Here is a 22,099-nt window from a genome sequence, read left to right on the forward strand (position 1 = left end):
ATTGTGAACAAGTGACCAGATGGATAAATTTCATAAGTGGTGGAAATGCTGTAAAAATGGCAAATAATTTGGATTTAAATGCGACAACATTAGCTAAGAAGGAGGAACTTGGTGTAGCCAAAGTACATCAGTCTCATTAAAGGGATATAACACCACAAGTAATAAAGTTTAAAGTTTATTTATTAGTCACAAGTAAGGCTTACATTAACACTGCAATGAAGTTGCTGTGAAATTCCCCCTAGTCACCACTGTCCGGGACTTGTTCAGGTCAATGCACCTAACCAGCACGTCTTTCAGACTGTAATGTTCAGTATCACCAGATTGGCATCAATTAAGGTTGTACAGGGCAGGCTACTCCATTGTTGGGTGAATTTATCTAGAAGTAATAATAAGAAGTTTAATTATAATAAAATACAAACTGGGTTTGTCCTGCTTAGAGCAGTGGAAGTTAAGGGCAATTTGATAGGGATGTTCAAAACCTTAATGTTTCCCCACCACTAACATTAGGCCAATTGACTTTTAACTGTCCTCTTCCTTTATCTGAGCAAAAGTGTAACACTTGCCATCTTCCAGTTCTCTGATCCATAGGGTTTTAAAATAAATAGGTGAGAACATTGTAGATGCTGTGACTTTAATCTTTAATATCCTTTCAGAAACAGTTCCTTTAGATTGGAAAATTATATATTGCTTCTCTATTTAAGAAAGATGTGAGACGGAAGTAAGGGAATTATAGACCAGTTCACCGAACGTTTGGTGTTGGGAAATTGCTACCGTCTATAGTTAAGGATAGGGTGACTGGACACCTTCAAAATTATCAGCTGATCAATGAGAACCAGTGTGGATTTGTAAGGGTTAGACTGAGACCCTAAGTTAATTTGAGTTAGTTTATTAAGTTGGTACCTTCAAAGAGATACCTAAAGAATCAGCTTAAGTATTCTGAAGAGCTTACTAAAGTTGTGAATAGGGGAATGTTTATGGGTATCATTTGTATTTGACTTCAGGACAGCATTTGATGCAATCCCTCATAAAAGGCTGAAGTTGAAACTCATGGAATTGAAGGCAAGTTATTGACTTCTTTTAGAAATTGGCTGATTTAAGGGGAAAAGAATGGGACAAGTGACCGGTACTCTGGCTGGCAAGATATGGCTAGTGTCTCACAATGACCTGTGTTGGGGCCTCAGCTATTCACTGTTTATTAATAACTCAGATGATGGGATATCATAGAATCGCAGAGTTATTACGGTGCAAAAGAGGCCATTTGGCCTACTGTATCTGCACCGGCTCTCAACCGAGCATCATGACTTAGTTCCATTCTCCTGCCTTTTCCCCATACATTGTTTCTATTCAAGTAATCATCTAATGTGCTTCTAAATGCCTCAATTGAACCTGCCTCCACCACACTTCCAGGCAGTACATTCCACATCCAAAACACTTGGTGAAAAAGTTTTTCTCACATCACATTTGCTTCTTTTGCAAATCACTTTAAATCTGTGCCCTCTTGTTCTTGATCCTCTTACGATCAGGAACAGTTTCTCCCTATCTACTCTGTCCATCCCCCTCATGATTTTGAACATCGTTATCAAATCTCCTCTAAGCCACCTTCTCTCCAAAAAGAACAGTCCCAATCTCACCAATCAATCCTCATAACTGAAGTTTCTCATCCCTGGAACTATTCTTGTAAACTTCTTCTGCACTCTTTCCAATGCGTTCACATGTTTTCTATAGTGTAGTGCCCAGAACTGTGCACAATATTCCAGCTGAGATCTAACTAGTGTCTTGTATCAGTTCAGCATAACCTCCTTGTTCTTGAACTCTCTTCCCCAATTAATAAAACACAGGATAGTGCAGGCTTTATTAACTGCTCTCTCCACCTGTCCGGCCACCTTCAATGATCTATGTACCTACACATGGGGAGACAGTGACATAGTGGTATTGCCACAAGGCATGATCTGAAGACCTGGGTTCAAATTCCACCATGGCAGAAATTTAAATTTTTTTTTAAAATCTGGAATTAAAAAGTCTACTGATGACCATCAAACCATTGTCAATTGTCATAAAAACCCATCTGGTTCACTAATCTGCTATCCTTACATGTGACTCCAGATCCACAGAATGTGGTTGATTCTCAAATGCCCTCTGAAATGGAAGGGAGTAAGGGATGGGCAAGAAATGCCAGCACAGCCGGCAATGCCCACATCCAGTAAATTAAAAAAAACATTTTTACCTCTTATTAGAAAGAACTTTACCTCTTATTTTCGAATTTTACTTTTTAGGTTATATTGTCTCTCCATTTACTTCCTACCAAAATGCATCGCCTAAGAGAGATCCACATTTGTTGTCGCCGTATTGTAAACAAATAAACGTGATGAAGTGAATGGGCAAAACGGCAGCAAATGGATTTCAACTTCAGCAAATGTGAAAACTTTGGATCTTTGAACAAGTCAAGGTCAAAGAGACATGGCGTTTCAGATTTGCATCATTAAAATGTCACAAATAAATATGATAAGCATTCAAAAAGGCTAATGGAACGATGGCCTTAATATCTAGCAGAATAGAATATAAACCCTAGTAAAGTCACATCTGGTGCAATAGGATTAAATAGTGTACTCCTGTTTCCATGTTCTGATGACACTACTCTAACAAAGACTGGAAGATTATGGTCAGAACCACCACAATTTGCCACTCGTGCGTTTCTCTCTCTGTGTTCCGGAATGTGGACCCTGTCTGGACCAGGTGACATTGAGTATTGCCAACCCTTTAATTGCTTCAATTTCACTCCCACATCTCCCTTTACAGTGGCATTGGCAGCAACCTCTTCCTCAGTGAAGTCAGATGCTAAATATTCATTTAGTACTTTAGCCATGCCCACTATCTCCACAAAACAATCTCCTTTCCAATTCCTAAAACCTTTCCTTTGACTACCCGTTTAGTATTTAAATGTTTACAACAGATTTCTGAGTCCCTTTTTTATATTACCTGCCAGTCCATTCTCAAGCACTTTCATCCTTTGACTTTCCCATTTTGGATCTGCCCCCCCCCCCCCCCCCCCCCCCCTCCACCCCCTCCACCCCCCTGTATTTTTATTTAATTTGGTTTTCTACTAAGTTATCAATCTGACATTTGTCATTTCCCTGTTTCATTTTCATCTTTAGACATCAGGGGAGCTGTAGTTTAGGATGCCGTTCCTATTTTTAAATTAATTCTTGGGACATGGACTTCACTGGCTTGGTCTACATTTATTGCCCATCCATTATTGCCTTTGAGAAGCTGATGGTGAGCTGCCGCCTTGAACTGCTATAGCCCTTATGGCGTAGGTGCGCCCACAGTACTGGACACTGCTCAAGGTAATGTGTCTATATGTGAACTATGTCCTCACTGAAAGCTTTCTCCTTGATGCAAATAATTACAAGAACTATTTTAAGCTCATTTTCAATTCTTTCTTCATTAGCATTTGGTGTGGTTCTCATCTTTTCTCTGATTACCTTCTTACTGTGATATTATCGAGGTTGATTTGAGGTTTTACTCATTTTAGATTTCTCTTTGCCCCTCTTAATCCATTTCTGTGTTTTTTGGGTGGCACAGTAGTTAGCACTGCTGCCTCACAGCACCAGGGACCCAGGTTCGATTCCGGCCATGGTCACTGTCTGTGTGGAGTTTGCACGTTCTCCCCATGCCTGTGTGCGTTTCCTCCGAGTACTCCGGTTTCCTCCCACAATCCAAAAATGTGCGGATTAGGTTGATTGGCCGTGCTAAAATTGACCCTAGTATCAGGGGGATTAGCAGGGTAAATGTGTGGGGTTACGGGAATGGGATTGTGGTCGGTACAGACTCGATGGGCCAAATGGCCTCCTTCTGTACTGTTTTGATTCTATGAAAACCCCTTGGACTAACTTTTCTCTTTGACTGGATTTGTCGAGTTTGTTTTTATTCTTTATTTCATTGGTCGACCAATGCTCATTTGAATTGCCCTATTAAGTATTTCTTCTGCAAGCCAAGCAGTGGGCCTTGAGAGGAATTCGACTGAAGTGCCAAACCACCCACTCTAATCAATTTGCTTAGGCTCCTCCCTCATTTTCTTGAAGTGGCCTTTATAAAATGTACACATGGCCTTTGGTCCCTCAGTATTGCAGAATCTCAGATTTATGTTGACAACTCGCTCACCTAACATCCCCTGTTACCTTATCTGGGGTATTCGGTAATGCTGCAGTGCTTTGTCACTCTTGGCTCACTTTATCATGCACTTTTCACATTTGCTCATCTCTGCATTTTGTACAAGGCTGTGACTTTCACTTGGTTTCTGATCTTTGGCACATACAGTATTGCGATTGGCACATTCTATTTCAAACACGTGAATGGCTGGTACCTCCTGATTTTTTTTTTGTAATATTTTCTCCCACTTTTTACTTGTTTGTCAGTTAGCAATGTATTCACTGTCCATCTGTTACCTAGTCCGATATTAATTTTCTATGGATAATATTTTAAAACTGTTGATTCTGCAAGGAGGTTGTCTGTAACTCATGGTTCAAGTAAACAAGCCACTCTATCATTCATTGATCCCATTTGAGTAAGCAAGTGCTCCAGATTCTGCTGGCCACAGTTGATTAAACAAAAGCTCCCAATACAGGAAAGAGATGGACTGGTGCAATGACAATAATCTCTCCCTCAATGTCAGTAAAACGAAAGAGATAATCATCGACTTCAGGAAGCGTAAAGAAGAACCATGCCCCTGTCTACATCAAAGGGGATGAACTGGAAGCAGTCGAGAGCTTCAAGTTTCTAGGTGTCCAGATCACCAACAACCTGTCCTGGTCCCTCCACGCTGACGCTATAGTTAAGAAAGCCCATCAATGCCTCTACTTTCTCAGGAGAATAAGGAAATTCAGCATGTCCTCTACAACTCTCACCACTTTTTACAGATGCACTATAGAAAGCATTCTTCCTGGATGTATCACAGCTTGGGATGGCTCCTGCTCTGATCAAGACCGCAAAAATCTACAAAAGGTTGTGAACGTGGCCCAGTCCATCACGCAAACCAGCCTCCCAACTATTGACTCCGTCTACACTTCCTGCTGCCTTGGTAAAGCAGCCAGCATAATCAAGGACCCCCCACACCCCGGATGTACTCTCTTCCATCTTCTTCCATCGGGAAAAAGATATAAAATACTGTGAACACGTACCAACCGACTCAAGAACAGTTTCTTCCCTGCTGCCATCAGACTTGGCACATATTAAGCTGATCTTTCTCGCCACCCTAACTATGACTAATACTACATTCTGCACCCTCTTTTTTCCTTCTCCCCTGTGCACTCAATGAACGATATGCTTTGTCTGTATAGCGTGCAAGAGGCAATACTTTTCACTGTATCCCAAGAAATATGACAATAATAAATCAAATTAAAACAGATCTAGGTAAGGATCAGTGAGTCATGGTTTATGGGAAAGCCTGTGGTCCCTGTCCAGCTGCTAGGAGAATTCTCGCACTAACATTGCACAGGGCTTTGCGCTGAGCTTGGAGCCCATGAGAGAACCTGTGGACCCAATTATGATGCAGCTTCTGATGGGTAAAATCTCAACAGCCATTGCAATGAAAGCAGAAGCCATGCAATGCCCAAGTGTTCCAGTGGACGCTCTGACCAAAGCCATGCAAACCCAACTCACTGCCATGCACAATCCAGGCTACAATACCCTGAAATGGCTCCATTCATGTGATCCCAATTGGGGGAGTCTTTGCCAGGAGTCTGTACTAAGAGGATGGTGCACACTGGGCTTAATTAGCTGCTAGAGTGGCCAATGTCTGGGCACAGAACTTTGGGATGTACAAACATCTGTACTTGTACAGTTGTTCAGTAGTCATAAAGTACTCATTTTGAGTTGAGAGCTTTCCAGACATTGGGAGCTGGTTTACATAACCTAACAATGACAAAAATACATTTCTGAATTATACAGGCAAACTGGGAGCTTAATCCAATCGCAGCCAGATATAAGATGGCTGTCCCAGTATAAATGCCACACATACAGATATTTATCTTTATCACCACTTGCACCTAAAAATTGGATGCACTAAGTGATCCTCGCGGCCTTGATTCCAATGATAATCTGGCGACAGATGTTTTGATTATTTTGTTAGGTTGCCTTGGATGGGGTCTTCCTCCTTCTCTGTGGACCATGAACACTGACTTGATGGGATGGATAGCCCTGATAATAAGGAATGGGATAAAGACAGCTGAGGGAAATGATCTTAACTTTGAAAAATCAAGATATAGGATTATTTTCACGGTGGGTGTAGTTTACCTGTCGTGTCTCTGTAGTGTCAGGTAGAGTATAAATCAGGATTGCAGGCGTGTTTGTAACAGGGAGAAATTTCTTCACTCAAAGGATTGCAAATCTTTGAATTTCTCCAGCCCAGAGAGATTATGGATGTTCAGTTGTTGTTTGCATTCAAGAAAGAAGTTGATAGGTTTTTGAGGACTGAGGGAAAGAAGAGATACGGGGATAGTGCTGGGTGTTGAAGTTAGAGTCGAAGATCAGCCATGGTCTTGTTGAAATGGCAGAGACATTCTTTGTCTTTTCTTCACAGAAAAAGACTCAAAACAGTTCAGCAAATAATGGGAGACCTGGAGGGGGGGGGGGGGGGGGAGCGATCTTATTTAAAAAATTCAAAGTCCAGAATGAGTGTGAAAATGGGAGAGTTTCAGATCCGTTTTTTGGGTGAGTTCAAATCTGCTATCTTATCCATCGGCTGGCAGGCTGCAATGGTAAGATTCCTCCGCCCCCCCACGCACACACAGAGTCTAGTGGTATGAGGAACTTAAAGAAATTAGTATTAATAAATAAAAAGCACTGGAGAAATTAATGGGCAAAAATGAGAAGTTAATTTGTAATTAATAATAATGGAAGAGCAGACAGCATTTAGGGCTGAGATAGTTCAGGAATAAACTGGCCACATCCTATTGAAGGGAAAAGATAGCGCATCCAAATGTACCGTGCTGTGGCAGACACAGCAAATTAAAATTAAAATAAAATGGAAAAAGGAGACTTATGACAAATGTCACAAGTCAAATTCAGTTAGTAATTAGAAAGACTATGGAAAATACATGAAGGAATTGAAATAAAGTTAATTCGGGAAGCAAAGAAAAAATATGAAATGTTTCGGAAGTAACACTAAATTGAATTGTAAGACATTTTATAAAAATATAACGTGTAAGTTGGTAGTTAGGGAGAATGACCCAAAAGGGTAACTTCATGTAGAGGCTAAATATTTATCTTTACAAAGGAAGCAGATAATGTGAAGGTTACACTAAAAGAGGAGGTGAAAGGTACAGTCAGAATAATGAAAAAGGGAAAGCATATTCATAAATCATCATTATTCAAAGTGGTCAAGGTTCCCAGTCCAGATGAAATGCATCCTGTGTTGCTGCAGCAAAAGTAGAAAAAGCAAAGACATTGGTCACAATCTTTCAATCCTCATCCGAGTCAGGAGTGGTGTCAAAAAACTGGATGTTGCTAGTATTATACCACTATCCAAGAAAGAGGAAAGGAACCATAGAACCCCTACAGTGCAGAAGGAGGCCCGTCAGCCCATCAAGTCTGCACTGACAACAATCTCACCCAGGCCCTATCCCCGAAACCCCACATACTTACCTTGCTAATCTCCCGACACTAAGGGGCAATTTAGCATGGCCAGTCAACCTTTGGATTGTGGGAGGAAACTGGAGCACCCAGAGCAAACCCATGCAGACACAGGGAGAATGGGCAAACTCCACACAGACAGTCACCCGAGGCCGGAATTGAACCCTGGCACTGTGAGACAGCAGCGCTAACCACTGTGCCACCCAACCAGTAAATTACAGGACAGCTACCCTAACACTGATCATAGAATCATAGAATTGCTACAGTACAGAAGGAGGCCATTCGGCCCATTGAGTCTGTACCGAGCACAATCCCACCCAGGCCCCATTCCCGTAACCCCACACATTTACCCTGTTAGTCCCCCTGTCACTAGCGTTAATTTAGCATGGCCAATCAACCTAACCTGCACATCTTTGGACTGTGGAAGGGAATCCATGCAGATACGGGGAGGAAGTCCAAACTCCACACAAACAGTGACTCAAGGCCAGAATTGAACGTGGGTCCCTGGCGCTGTGAGGATAAGGAAATTCAACATGTCTGCTGCAACTCTCACCAATTTTCCAATTCAATCAAGTCAAGTCCAATTCAGAGTCTTAACAAGTTGAGACATTTCCGATCCAAGCTGACAAGACAGGGCCTTCACACCTGTCTTGGGCCTGATCTACATGAGCCAAGCTGATTGGAGGAGGGGGAGGATTCCTCCTCCAAGGCTTGATCTCATTTGCATCTTAGCCAAAAGACCGAGATGCCGCTTTTAAAAATTGCTTCATATGAATATGAAGCTTAAATGTAACCTAATGGCCTCGACCAAGCGCAGCATCCGATCTATACTACACTTGATCTTAGCCAAAAGGTCTTTACAGATGCTCCATAGAAAGCAGCCTTTCTGGATGTATTACAGTTTGGTATGGCTCCTGCTTTGACCAAGAATGCTTTAGAATGCTCCTTTAGAATGCTGCTGCCTATTTCCAAGCCTAGATCATTTATAAAGATTACAAAGGATCATGAACGAAGCCCAGTCCATCACGCAAACCAACCTCCCATTCATTGACTCCGTCTACATTTCCCACTGCCTCGGAAAAGCATCCAGCTGGTGTGAATGGTCAGAAAATTCTGGCTCTAGTGTGTTATCAGATCAAGGTCTGTTCTCTGTGACTTCATGAATATACTTTGCAACAACTTGGTCATGTGATTGTGAAGATTTGTTATCCTGGTGGTGGATATCTTCATACCTCTACACCAAATAATCAGTATCCGAGACAATGCAAACATCTCCATGCTAAAGAGTAGCTCTGTGGACACAGGCAGGTTGGGAGGAGAGGTAATTGTGCAAGCTATGTAGAATAACCTAAATATAAGATAACTCAAGCCCCCAATGAAACAGTGATCTTGGGGCAATTTATGATGGCAGAGCCATTGATGGGAAGAGGATTGGTTACCTTTCTGTCCAAGGCATAGATGAATATTTGTGATTTTACTGGGTATTTGGTGGTGATATTTATGCTTTAGTGAATTGCCCGTATTGTTAAAAAAAAGTATGTTTTGTTATGTATACGTTTGTAGTAACATTTACGTTTGTGTTAGTGAATATAACTATCTCTATTGAGGCCAAAATCTTTATTTATTCAATAGTGAGCAGACAAATAAGATGAAACCATTTGCTAAGAGAGTTCTGGGGTCATGAAAGGCTCTATATAAAAGCAAATCTTTCTTTATAAAACAGATAATATAACAATCATGTGTTCATTATGTGCTGCAGGTACTGAAATATAGTGAACATAGAAACATAGAAACTAGAAGCAGGAGAGGGCCATTCGGCCCTTCGAGCCTGCTCCGGCATTCATTTTGATCATGGCTGATCATCAAATTCAATATCCTGATCCCCCCTTCCTCCAATATCCCTTGATCCCTTTAGCCCCATGAACCATGTTATAAATGTGATGTATGTTATTTGCTTGCCTTCCTGAGTTTTAGCCATGTTCGCCAATGCCTGAATATTGTAAAAAGCATTTGGATAAGTACATGGATGGGAAAGGATTAGACGGATATGGGCAAACCCAGGCAATTGGGACTAGCTGGGAGGGCACTATGGTCAGCGTGGACCGGTTGGGCCGAAGGGCCTGTTTCCGTGTTGTATTGCTCTATGACTCTATGATTCTAGCTCCAAACTGCCTAAACTTTGGCACTCCACTTACTTAGACACCAATGTTGGAGTTAATTTCCTCCCCAGGACTCCACCTCAATCTTTTTATCTCCTGGCATCCTGAAAGTCCTCTATCTTTCCTTCTATCACCTTAATCCTTGTTGGCTCTATGGCCCCGTGTCAGATGTTAGGAAATTCTTCAGTTCTTCGCAGCTGAACGGAATTGTTTTGGTTCCCTTTTGTTTCCCCAGTCCCTGTGGACTGTATTGGACCCTCTGGGCACAGTACCTGGTACCCCGCCAAGTCATTTCCCATCAAAAGACTACCCCTATAGAGATTGTCTGTGTACTGGTGACCCACTTACTCTGTAGGTGAATTTTTACTAGAGGCACGTTGTAACATTTGCCAGTAAGGCCTTTTACTGTGTTGTTTGTCCTGCTTTCAGGTGGCAAGTCAGCAATCTTCACTGCGAGCAGGGTTCAAAAATACCCTGTATCTCCAAAAATAGTAATTTCTTTTCTTGGAACATGTGATTCAAATGGAGTCATTTTCTCTTTCTACAGAAAACCTCGCTATGTATCTTGTCCTACCCCCATCTCATTTGTGTCTGGCTTGGTAAGGTAAAGGTAAAGTCGCCATAGTCCCAAATGACTATTGACTGCTCTCCCCTTTGAGGATGAGAGCTGACTGGTGGTGATTTAACCTGAGGATCACCATACCTCAGGCAAGGGGCAAAGTTGGGAAGGTGAGGCCTTCTTCAGTACAAGAGTTGGCAAATCATGTTGCAGCTATATAAAACATTGGTTAGGCCGCATTTGGAGTATTGCGTGCAGCTCTGGTTGCCACACTACCAGAAGGATGTGGAAGCTTTGGAGGGAGTGCAAGGAAGGATCAACAAGATGTTACCTTGGTCTTGAGGATATTGGCTATGAGGAGAGATTGAATAAACTAGAATTGTTTTCACTGGAAAGACGGAGGCTGAGGGGAGATCTGATAGAAGTCTACAAAATTATGAGAGGCATAGGGTGGATGGTGAGAGTCTTTTTCACCGGGTGGATGTGTCAATTACAAAGGAGCACGCAGGTTCAAGGTGAGAGGGGAAAAGTTTAAGGGAGATATAGAAACATAGAAACCCTACAGTGCAGAAGGAGGCCATTCGGCCCATCGAGTCTGCACCGACCACAATCCCACCCAGGCCCTCCCCCCACATATTTTACCCACTAATCCCTCTAACCTACGCATCCCAGGACTCTAAGGGACAATTTTTAACCTGGCCAATCAACCTAACCCGCACATCTTTGGACTGTGGGAGGAAACCGGAGCACCCGGAGGAAACCCACGCAGACACGAGGAGAATGTGCAAACTCCACACAGACAGTGACCCGAGCCGGGAATCGAACCCGGGATCCTGGAGCTGTGAAGCAGCAGTGCTAACCACTGTGCTACCGTGCCGCCCCAATTTACTAGATCCAAATATGTGGGGCAAGTTTTTTACACAGAGAGTGGTGGGTGCCTGGAACATACTGCCAGAAGAGGTGGTGGAAGCAGGCACATTAGCAACATTTAAGAAGCATCTAGATGGGTAAATGAATGGGGAGGGAATAGAGGGATATGGCCTGAGTAAGGGCAGAAGGTTTTTTTTAGTTTAGTTATGGCACCATGAGGGCCAAAGGGCCTGTTTCTATGCTGCACTCTTCTTTGTTCTTTATGAACAATCTCAGCCAATCAAGGAATTGAACCTGCACTGTTGGCATCACTCCACATCACTAAGCAGCCATCCAGCCAACTGAGCTGTACTTTCAAGACAATTGACATGGTTGTGACTGCAACTTCCCCTGCTGGTTTCTTGGTGAACCAACAGTTTTATTTTATGTACCTCAGCTTGTTGCATTGGAAGCAAGCAGGTGTGGTTTTCCTGATTTCCTTTTCAGGTTATTTCCTTTTCAAGTTGGGAATTGATCTGCCCCACCTTCTCTATTCTCCTTTCCTTTGGAGTTTATTTCTGTTCCATCCACTTCCTTCCTTTCTCTTCCTTGCTGGCAAGAGTTACTAGATCCAAATTTGTTTTGGACTAGAGGTTTATGAGTTCACATAGTCATCAATCATGATAGCTATGTCTTTGACTGTAAACCCTGTGTTTCTCTATGTGAGTGTTGAGGCTGTATAGCAGACAGTTCTTAAACTCCAGAAGCAGTACTATTTTTCTTAACCCTTCATGTGTGGTTAGTTGGCTTGGATCCACTGGTTCCTAAATTATTAGTGATAGGCCTCCACCATGGGTTTATAAGCACTGAGAATAGCAGCCTTTGTCTGATCATAACTGACAGAAACCTCAGCGGGCAGCAGGGACGAAACCTCACGGATTTTCCTACTGGCTGGCCTTGTATCCGATGAGTCCAAAGCTCTGCTGACCATTGCAATTGAGCTGCCAGTTTTCTGAAGGCTGAAAATAAAGTTTCTACATCCTCCTCTTCAAACTTAGGGACAAAGCAGGAAATCTTTAGGGGATCAAATTTTGGCTCTGGCGTAAGTCTACCTAGGTCAAGTCCCCAGCTGCTGCAATCTGTCTCTGCTGCTGATTTTTCTGTGACTGTCACTCTCTCTCAAGCTCTCTGAGCTGAGAAGTACGATCTCTCTCTCACCTCCCCTTGGAACTCCTTTTCCTTCTCTCTAGCCCTCCGTTCTTTGAGGTGAATTTTGTCTGATACCCTGATCTGTTTCAGATTCTTTAGCTTTTATCTGTTCCAAATCTATAGTGAGGTTGATTTGCTGGACAGCATCTTTAGTACTTCGGATATCAGTGCTTCATCGTATATATTCAATTCTATCTGCTTAGCTATGGCTTTCAGCTGTTCTGTGTTTAAGGACACTAACATTTGCCAAGTTAAGTAATTTCTTGCAGAAATGCTTTAACATGGAAAGTAGCATTTTACTTTCTATTGTTAGTTCTCATAAAACTCACTGCTGTAACCCCTTTCATTTCTTGTTTCAAAAATGTTTGGCTATGTAAATTTTCCCTTCTATTTCCAATTCCTTTAAAGTCAAAACTTGCCTCATTTGTAATGGATACAATTCCAGACTGCAACACCCAAATTGACACAGACAAAATGTATGTGCTTTCTTACTGTCCATGATCATGTTTCATACGTGAGGTCTACGTATTTCCTTATCCACGGAGTGATTGTCCCAATAGAATCATAGAATCCTACAGTGCAGAAGGAGGCCATTTGGCCAATCGAGTCTGCACCAACCACAATCCCACCCAGGCCCTATCCCCATATAACCCCATGCATTTACCCTAGCTAATCTCCCTGATACTAATACTACATTCTCTCTTCCTCCTTCTTCCTTCGGGAAAAAGATACAAAAATCTGAGGTCACGTACCAACCGACTCGAGAACAGCTTCTTCCCTGCTTTTGAATGGTCTTACCTTGCATTAAGTTGATCTTTCTCTGCACCGTAGCTATGACTGTAACACTACATTCTGCACTCTCTCGTTTCCTTCTCTCTAAACTGTATGTTTTGTCTATATAGCACACAAGAAACAATACTTTTCACTGTATGTTAATGCATGTGACAATAATAAATCAAATCAAATCAAATAAGGGGCAATTTAGCATGGTCAATTCACCTAACCTGCACGTCTTTAGACTGTGGGAGAAAACTGGAACACCTGGAGGAAACCCACGCAGACACGGGGAGAATGTGCAAACTCCACACAGACAGTGACCCAAGCCGGGAATCGAACCTGGGTCCCTGGCGCTGTGAGACAGGTCCAAATTTAAATAATTCCAGTAGCAAGTGGTCTTGTGAGTTTTAAAATAAAGAAGGTTATTTATTATCCCACATTTGCCCCAGAGCTTTAAAATGAGACACTTCACTGGCTCAACTGACACACACTCTCACAAAATCAGATACGGCTGAAGAAAAAAATACAATTACAAAGTATAGTTGTCACAGTCTCTCTTTCATGGCAGGCCTGCAGTTCCTTAGATGAACTGAGGCTTTTAGTTGAAGTGTTGGTCATGTAGGCAACGGAGTCTCGGTAAGCTGTGGAGCTTCTTGTAGTTGATTTTTAAAATTCATTCATTTACCGGATGTGGGCACCACTTGCTAGGCCAGCATGTATTGCCCATCCCTAGTTGTCCTTGAATAGTTGGTGGTTCTCAGGTGAACCTGTAGTTAAAACAGGCTGGGGAGTGTCATTCTCCTACATTCAATGTATGGCTGTTTATTACCTTTGTTGTTTAGTTGACTTGCAGCTGTTTTGATGGTTTTTCTGATGGACTCTGGTGGAACTCTGTCTCTTCAAGCAGCTTATACTGTTTTAAAAGTAGGCAGAAAACATAGCTGTTCCCATCATGTGCCTTGTACAAATTGAAAGTCCTTCATCCAAAGAAAGGTGGTGTGTTGATTACACATTCTATATCATTGTTCGATACTTTGAAATTTATCCTGTCTAGTTTGGATGAGGGGCCATCACAATAGAATGGAAGGTCTATAGGATCAATTTAAAATTCATCTAAGACATGAGTTTTGATGTCTTGTTTCTCCATTGTGAAACAAAAGGACGAGTCAACTGGAATACTATAGTTCTTTATGTTGATGCTTCATCTTTAAACAAAGGGATGTGTGAATCTGACAAATGAATGTCCACATTTAGTTCGGTATTTGCTTGGGGTTCAGGATTAACTGGCTCAGAATGGCAAAAGTCACATGATCTTCAGTCATCATATTAATAGACAGTGCGTCTCCAAAATCTTAATGTGTTGTCTGAAAGTTCATAATATACTGGCTCAAGACAGTCAATCACATCAGTGTCAAGTGGCTCTTGGTCCACACATGCAGCCAACTACCTCTCAAAACATTAGCTTTCAGTTACACCTTGAGGTCGCATTAGGATAGGTCACAATGGCTCTTGTCTAGAGACCCAGGAGAAGAAGATAGAGGAGATGTTTGTAGATTGCGACATGAAGGATAATTATTAAACAAATATTAATGTCCCACCAGAGACAGGTATTTTCTCAGTAAGATTTAGAATAACCCTGTTAGCTGCTGCATTGGTTATGTAGTCAGGGGAGTGCTGTTAAATCTATGAGAATGTCTGCCTGATAAGTTACCGAGATATCTCCCTGGTAAAGTAGACAATGCTATTTTTCAGTAAGTATTTTCATTGATTTCATGTTTATCATTGATAGACTCTGGTGACAGGGAATTCAGAATCGTTCATTCTCATAAGAACCTCTCTTTAACAATTTTATAGTTGGTGTGTACACTGGCACTCCATGTGTCATGGGAAACAATGTAGCAGATATGTATTATATGCTACTACAAGAGAATTGAAAAATAACCCGTGTTGACTTTGGGACATCAGGATCTGGGAGAGGGGGTGCACACAGTGCAAAACACGTGCTACTGGGGGCTATGGTAACCCAGGCTCTGTATTTTAAATGGAGTTCTTGCCATTGTCCAAAGCCAGCCTGATGGTTCTGATTTTGCTTTATAACCGGTCTTTCAGGTCAGTTTCACTGACAGTTGCTGCGCTGCTGCTTCTGAGCTTCAGACAGCGTCATGGTTCTGATTTTTTAAAAAACCTTCCAGAAAACCACAAAGTTGCCTAAATGTTAGCAGAATTCACAGAAACTATCACGAGAGTGCTTGGTTGACAATCTGGTTGAAAAATAGTAAGTGAAATCCCTGGAATAAATTTTGCAGATTGGGTGATGTAAAGGGGGGACTTTTAAGGTCATACTGAATGGATAAGATATGTTGAGGCATCCATAATTATCTTGTGAACAGAGGTTGGAATAGTGAGTGGAGTTTGGTTTATTTTGTTGCGAATGGGAGTTTACCGCGAACAGGCTTTTGTGGGGTAATTGCCAGGAGTGCATATTTGACCCTTAGTGAATCAGTTTTAAACCATACCTGATTATCTAGAGGCTTTTCCATTGACTTCAATCTTGTCCTATTTGCCCACTTACCTATTGCCCAATTCTATTTTGGTGCCTTTATGAGTTTTTTGAGTTTTCAGACTTGCTGACCAAGAAAACACAGATACAATTGTGAACCATTCAGTTTTTGTCCTCTGGCCCCTTAAAAGTTTAGGTCGGACAGAGACACCTGAAGGCTCCTATGTTTCTCACTGACAGTGATACTGTACAATCATTCCACTTTGTTGCTCAGGAGTCATTTGATCTTTTTACTCTGTGAGATTACTAATACAATAAAATCCAATTTGTATGAAATAATTACATGGAATAATATCATGTGCCCAAGCAGGAGAAAGTTTTTTTACTTCTTCGACAGAATGGAAAATATCTTGTGCAGCATAAGTAGTCTGAGTCATTTGGAAATCAGGTGTAACTGTGTCGTGAATTGTTGCCATTAAGTGCTTTAGAAAAGGAGCCTAATCTATCATAGAATCCTTACAGCGCAGAAGGAGGTCATTTGGCCCATCGAGTCTGCACTGACCAGTGGAAGACACAAATAACATGCCAAAAATTGATGACAGGAAGGCTATGGCAGGTGAGGACCTAGAAACTATCATTATCATGAAAGAGGTAGTGTCGGGCAAGCTAATGGGGCGAAAGGTAGACAAGTCTCCTGGCCCTGATGGAATGCATCCCAGGGTACTAAAAGAGATGGTGGGGGAAATAGCAAATGCACTAGTGGTAATTTACCAAAATTCGCTGGACTCTGAGGTGGTTCCCGCAGATTGGAAAACAGCAAATGTGATGCCACTGTTTAGAAAAGGAGGTAGGCAAAAGGCAGGTAACTATAGGCCAGTTAGCTTAACTTCTGTAGTAGGGAAAATGCTTAAATCTATCATCAAGGAAGAAATAGCGAGACATCTGGATATAAATTGTCCCATTGGTAAGACGCAGCATGGGTTCATGAAGGGCAGATCATGTTTGATTAATTTGGTGGAATTCTTTGAGAACATTATATGCGCAGTGGACAATGCCGCACCAAAGACTGCTGCATAAGATAAAGGTGCATGGTGTTACGGGTAATGTATTAGCATGGATAGAGGATTGGTTAACTAACAGAAAGCAAAGAGTGGGGGTAAATAGGTGTTTTTCTGGTTGGCGATCAGTGACCAGTGGTGTGCCTCAGGGATCAGTGTTGGGACCGCAATTGTTTACGATTTACAGAGATGATTTGGAGTTGGGGACCAAGTGTAGTGTGTCAAAATTCACAGATGACACTAAGATGAGTGGCAGAGCAAAGTGTGCTGAGGACGCTGAAAGTCTGCAAAAGGATAAAGATAGTCTAAGTGAGTGGGCGAGGGTCTGGCAGATGGAGTACAATGTTGGTAAATGTGAGGTCATCTATTTTGGTAGGAATAACAGCAAAATGGACTATTATTTAAATGGTAAAAAATTGCAGCATGCTGCTGTGCAGAGGGACCTGGGTGTCCTTGTGCAAGAATCACAAGGAGTTGGTTTGCAGGTGCAGCAGGTAATTAAGAAGGCAAATGGAATTTTGTCCTTCATTGCTCGAGGGATGGAGTTTAAAAACAGCGAGGTTATGTTGCAGCTGTATAAGGTGCTGGCGAGGCCACACCTGGAGTACTGTGTACAGTTTTGGTCTACTTACTTGAGAAAGGATATACTGGCACTGGAGGTGGTGCAGAGGAGATTCACTAGGTTGATTCCGGAGTTGAGAAGGTTGGCTTATGAGGAGAGACTGTGTAGACTGGGGTTATACTCATTGGAATTCAGAAGAATGAGGGGATATCTTATAGAAACATATAAGATTATGAAGGGAATAGATAAGGTAGAAGCAGGGAAGTTGTTTCTACTAGTGGGTGAAACTAGAACTAGGGGGCATGGCCTCAAAATAAGGGGGAGCAGATTTAGGACTGAGTTGAGGAGGAACTTCTTCACACAAAGGGTTGTGAATCTGTGGAATTCCCTGCCCAGTGAAGCAGTTGAGGCTACCTCATTGAATGTTTTTAAGGCAAGGATAGATGAATTCTTCAAGGGTAAAGGAATTAATGGTTGTGGTGAGCGGGCGGGTAAGTGGAGCTGAGTCCACGAAAAGATCAACCATGATCTTATTGAATGGCGGAGCAGGCTCGAGGGGCCAGATGGCCTACTCTTGTTCCTAGTTCTTATGTTCTTCTGACCACAATCCCACCCAGGCCTTATTCCCATAACCCCACATATCCACCCTGCCAATCCCCTGACACTGGGGTCACTTTAGCACAGCCAATCAACCTAACCCACACATCTTTGGACTGTGGGAGGAAACTGGAGCACCTGGAGGAAACCCACGCAGACACGGGGAGAACATGCAGACTCCACACAGACAGTGATCTGACACCAGAATTGAACCCGGGTCCCTGATCCTATGAGGCAGCAGTGCTAAGCACTGTGCCACTGTGTTATGCTTCATAACATGGAATAGACTGTGAATTGGACCAACAAAAGCATATTGCCAGGAGCGTTCTGGGGATTACTCCTCCCAAACTGGCTTCCTGAACTAAGGAAGATTTCTAAACAGATTAGAAAGATATTTATGCAAAGTGTAAACATGGAACAGATGAGGCATTGTGTGAAGTTGGAAAAATTCATTTGTCACAAAAAATATCTGGAAGTGACAGCCCTTAAATAAGCAGCCATCTGTGGATGATCAACTGGGAAAGTAGTTTTCACAGAATCACAGAATACCACAGTGCAGAAAAGTCTGCACTGACACATGAAAGGCTCTGACCTGCCCACCTAATCCCACTTGCCAGCACTTGGCCCATAGCCTTGAATGCTATGCCGTGCCAAGTACTCACCCAGGTACTTTTTAAATGATGCGGGGCATCCCGCCTCCACCACCCTCCCAGGCAATGCATTCCAGACCATCATCACCCTCTGGGTAAAACAGTTTTTCCTCAAATCCCCTCTGAACCTCCCACTCCTCACTTTTAACTTGTGTCCCCTCGTAACTGACCCTTCAACGAAGGGGAACAGTTGCTCGCTATTTACCCTGTCCATGCCCCTCATAATCTTGAACACCTCAATCAGATCGACCCTTCAGTCTTCTCTGCTCCAGAGAAAACAAGCCTATCCAACCTCTCCTTATAACTTAAGTGTTCCATCCCAGGTGAATCTTCTCTGCACCCCTTCCAGTGGATTCACGTCCTTCCTATAATGTGGTGACCAGAACTGCACACAGTACTCCAGCTGTGGCCTCACCAAAGTTCTATGCAACTCCATCATGACCTCTCTGCTTTTGTAATCTATACCCCGATTGATAAAGGCGAGTGTGCCATATGCCTTTTCCACCACCCTATTAACCTGCCTTTCCACCTTCAGAGATCTATGGACAAACACGCCAAGGTTCCTTTGTCCTTGGAACTTCCCAGTGTCAGACCTTTCATAGTATATTTCCTTGCCAAATTACTCCTTCCAAAGTGCATCACCTCACACTTTTCAGGGTTAAATTCCATCTGCCACATATCTGCCCATTTGACCATCTTGTCTATATCTTCCTGTAACCCAAGACACTCAACCTCACTGTTAACCACCCAGCCAATCTTCGTGTCATCGGCAAACTTACTGATCCTACCCCCCACATAGTCATCTATGTCATTTATATAAATGATGAACAATAGGGGACCCAGCATGGATCCCTATGGTACGCCATTGGTCACTGGCCTCCAGTCACTAAAGCAAACATCTGTCATCACCTTCCGTACCCTACCGCTAGCCAATTATGAATCCACCTTGTCAGATCACCCTGTATCACATGTGCATTAGCCTTCTCAATAAGTCTCCCATATGGGACTTTGTCAAAGGCTTTGCTGAAATCCATGTGAACTACATCAACTACACTACCCTCATCCACACACTTAGTTACATGCTCAAAAAATTCAATCAAATGTGTTAGGCATGACCCCCCTCTGACAAAACTATGATGACTATCACTGATAAAACCTTGCCTCTCCAAATGGAGATAGATTCTCTCCTTCAGCATCTTCTCCAGTCGTTTCCCAACCACAGATGTGAGACTCACTGGTCTGTACTTCCCTGGCTTAGTCTCTAAAACCTTTCTTAAATAGTGCGACCACATTAGCTGTTCTCCAGTCCTCTGGCATCTCCCCGGTATGCTTGCTACCTCTTGGGGGAAAGAGGGTCGGCGAGGCTGTCATATGAAATGCTGCAGTTTTAAAGTATGTCTTCATCAAATCACCAACTAAATAGAAGGAGAATCCAACTCAGAAAGTATTCCAGACGGAAGCATCAGAAGAAAGTTCATACTTCCACCTGAACTCCCACTCACCTGACGAAGGGGCAGCGCTCCGAAAGCTAGTAGCTTTTGCTACCAAATAAACCTGTTGGACTTTAACCTGGTGTTGTGAGACTTCTTACTGTGTGTACCTCCCCAGTGGCCAGGGAGGAATTAAAAATTTGGGTCAGAGCCCCTGCAATTTCCTCCCTTGCCTCCCACAACAGCCTGGGACACAATTCATCCAGACCTGGAGGATTATCCACTTTTAAGCCCACCAATACATGCGATACCTTGTCACTCCTTATGATTTTCTCTAGAGCCTCACAGTCTCTCTTCCCAAGTTCCATAAATACCTCCTCATTCTCATGGGTGAAGATCCCTACCAATGTCCTCTGCCTCCACCCACAGATTTCCTCTGGTCCCTAATGGGCCCTACTCTTTCCCTGGTTATCCTCTTCCCATTGATATACTCATAGAATATCTCAGGATTTTCCCTACTTTTACCAGCCAGAGTTTTTTCATATCCCCTCTTTGTTCTCCTAATTGATTTCTTAAGCTCCATCCTGCACTTTCTATACTCCACTAACGCCTCTGCAGACTTACTCCCCTTATACTTGTTAAAAGCCTCTCTTTTCCTTCTCATTGTATCCTGATTGTCTCTGGTCATCCATGGTTCTCTGGGTTTGCTATATCTTCCTATTACCCCAGAGGGAACATGTTGGGCCTGTACCCTCCCCATTTCATCTTTGAACACCCCCACACTGCTCTTCGTAGGTTTTCCCACAAGTAACTCGTTCCAGTCTACCTTGTCCAGACCCTGCCTAATTTTGTTAAAATCTACTCTCCCCCCAATCCAAAACCTTTTTCTGCAACTTGTCAATTTCTTTGTCTATAACAAATTTGAATTGAACCATGTTGTGGGCCTTGGTAAAGGGGAAACCGGCATGGAGGCGGGCATGGATTGCGCTACTTGCCTCACGCCCGACTGTACCAAGTTTTCCCACCTGAAAACGGGCACAACTTGATGGTAAAGTCGGGCCCAGAATCTGTGATTGGAGAGCAACTCTGTCTTTCCCAAGCCTGCTGCTTCTCCAATCACAGGAGCGGCAAGAGCAGGAGAGAGGGAACCTGTGGATGGAAGAGCTGGAGACATCATACTGGCTGTTTGCACTGGCCGATGTCTTTCAGCTGCACTGAATGATTTGTAACAACATCTTCCGGAGGCTAAGGAGAAGTAGCAGAAAATGAAAGAACAGGAAGGAGTCTTCACCAGTAACAAGGCTGGAGCAGGCCCAGGGAAACTGTTACCTTGTATCAGCCTGAACGCGGCACAAGCCACTCCCAGAGAATAGGAACTCACCTCTGGTGGTACTGACTTATCTTGAAGGACGTGACTGAGTGCTGTGTCAGTGTATCCAGGGATGGAAGAAGGAGCACAGGCAGCAGCAAGTGAATGGGGCTGTTCCCTCCCCTCACTCCCATCCTCATTCCCTTCTACAACTCTCCAACAATTGAACAATGGGAATTGAAGCCTGGAGATGGTCTTTCTGCTCTATACAGAACAGGTAGTCAAAATATATAAAACACAACTTGACAGGTTTTCTGGCGACCTGGGTTCCAGTATTGAATCTTTCCTACAAATATGAATTTACTGTACCCCAAATGATGCAATGTGCAGAACATGTTAGGGAGGACTGAGACAGTCACTGAAATCAGTGTTACTGTCTGCACAGGGTTATAAATAACTCATGGATATTTTCCTGTCAAATTAACAACATTGCATGATGCTATTAAAATAAAATTTGAATTCTCTGACTTGTTTAATAGTTGTTTAATTGTGAGTGGCACAGTGGTTAGCACTGCTGCCTCACAGCGCCAGGGACCCAGGTTCAATTCCAGCCTCGGGTCACTGTCTGTGTGGAGTTTGCACATTCTCTCCATGTCTGCGTGGGTTTCCTCCAGGTGCTCCAGTTTCCTCCCACAGTCTGAAAGATGTGCTGGTTAGGTGTGTTGACCCGAACAGGTGCCGGAGTGTGGGGACTAGGGGATTTTCACAGTAACTTCATTGCAGTGTGAATGTAAGTCTTACTTGTGACTAA

The 22,099-nt window shown here is 42.9% G+C and overlaps 1 protein-coding gene across 1 annotated transcript in view; it reads right to left on the reverse strand.

Moving 5' to 3' along the window:
- Window positions 1-331: 331 nt before the first annotated feature.
- Window positions 332-22,099, reverse strand: part of LOC144507486 (fibroblast growth factor 19-like) — a 48,939-nt gene continuing 27,171 nt past the window's right edge. Inside the window, exon 4 of the mRNA XM_078234612.1 lies at window positions 332-376. Coding sequence (XP_078090738.1) covers window positions 332-376 — 45 coding nt within the window. The remainder of the gene's footprint in view (window positions 377-22,099) is intronic.

The sequence above is a fragment of the Mustelus asterias genome, chromosome 19, assembly GCF_964213995.1.
Source record: "Mustelus asterias chromosome 19, sMusAst1.hap1.1, whole genome shotgun sequence".
NCBI lineage: Eukaryota > Metazoa > Chordata > Chondrichthyes > Carcharhiniformes > Triakidae > Mustelus > Mustelus asterias.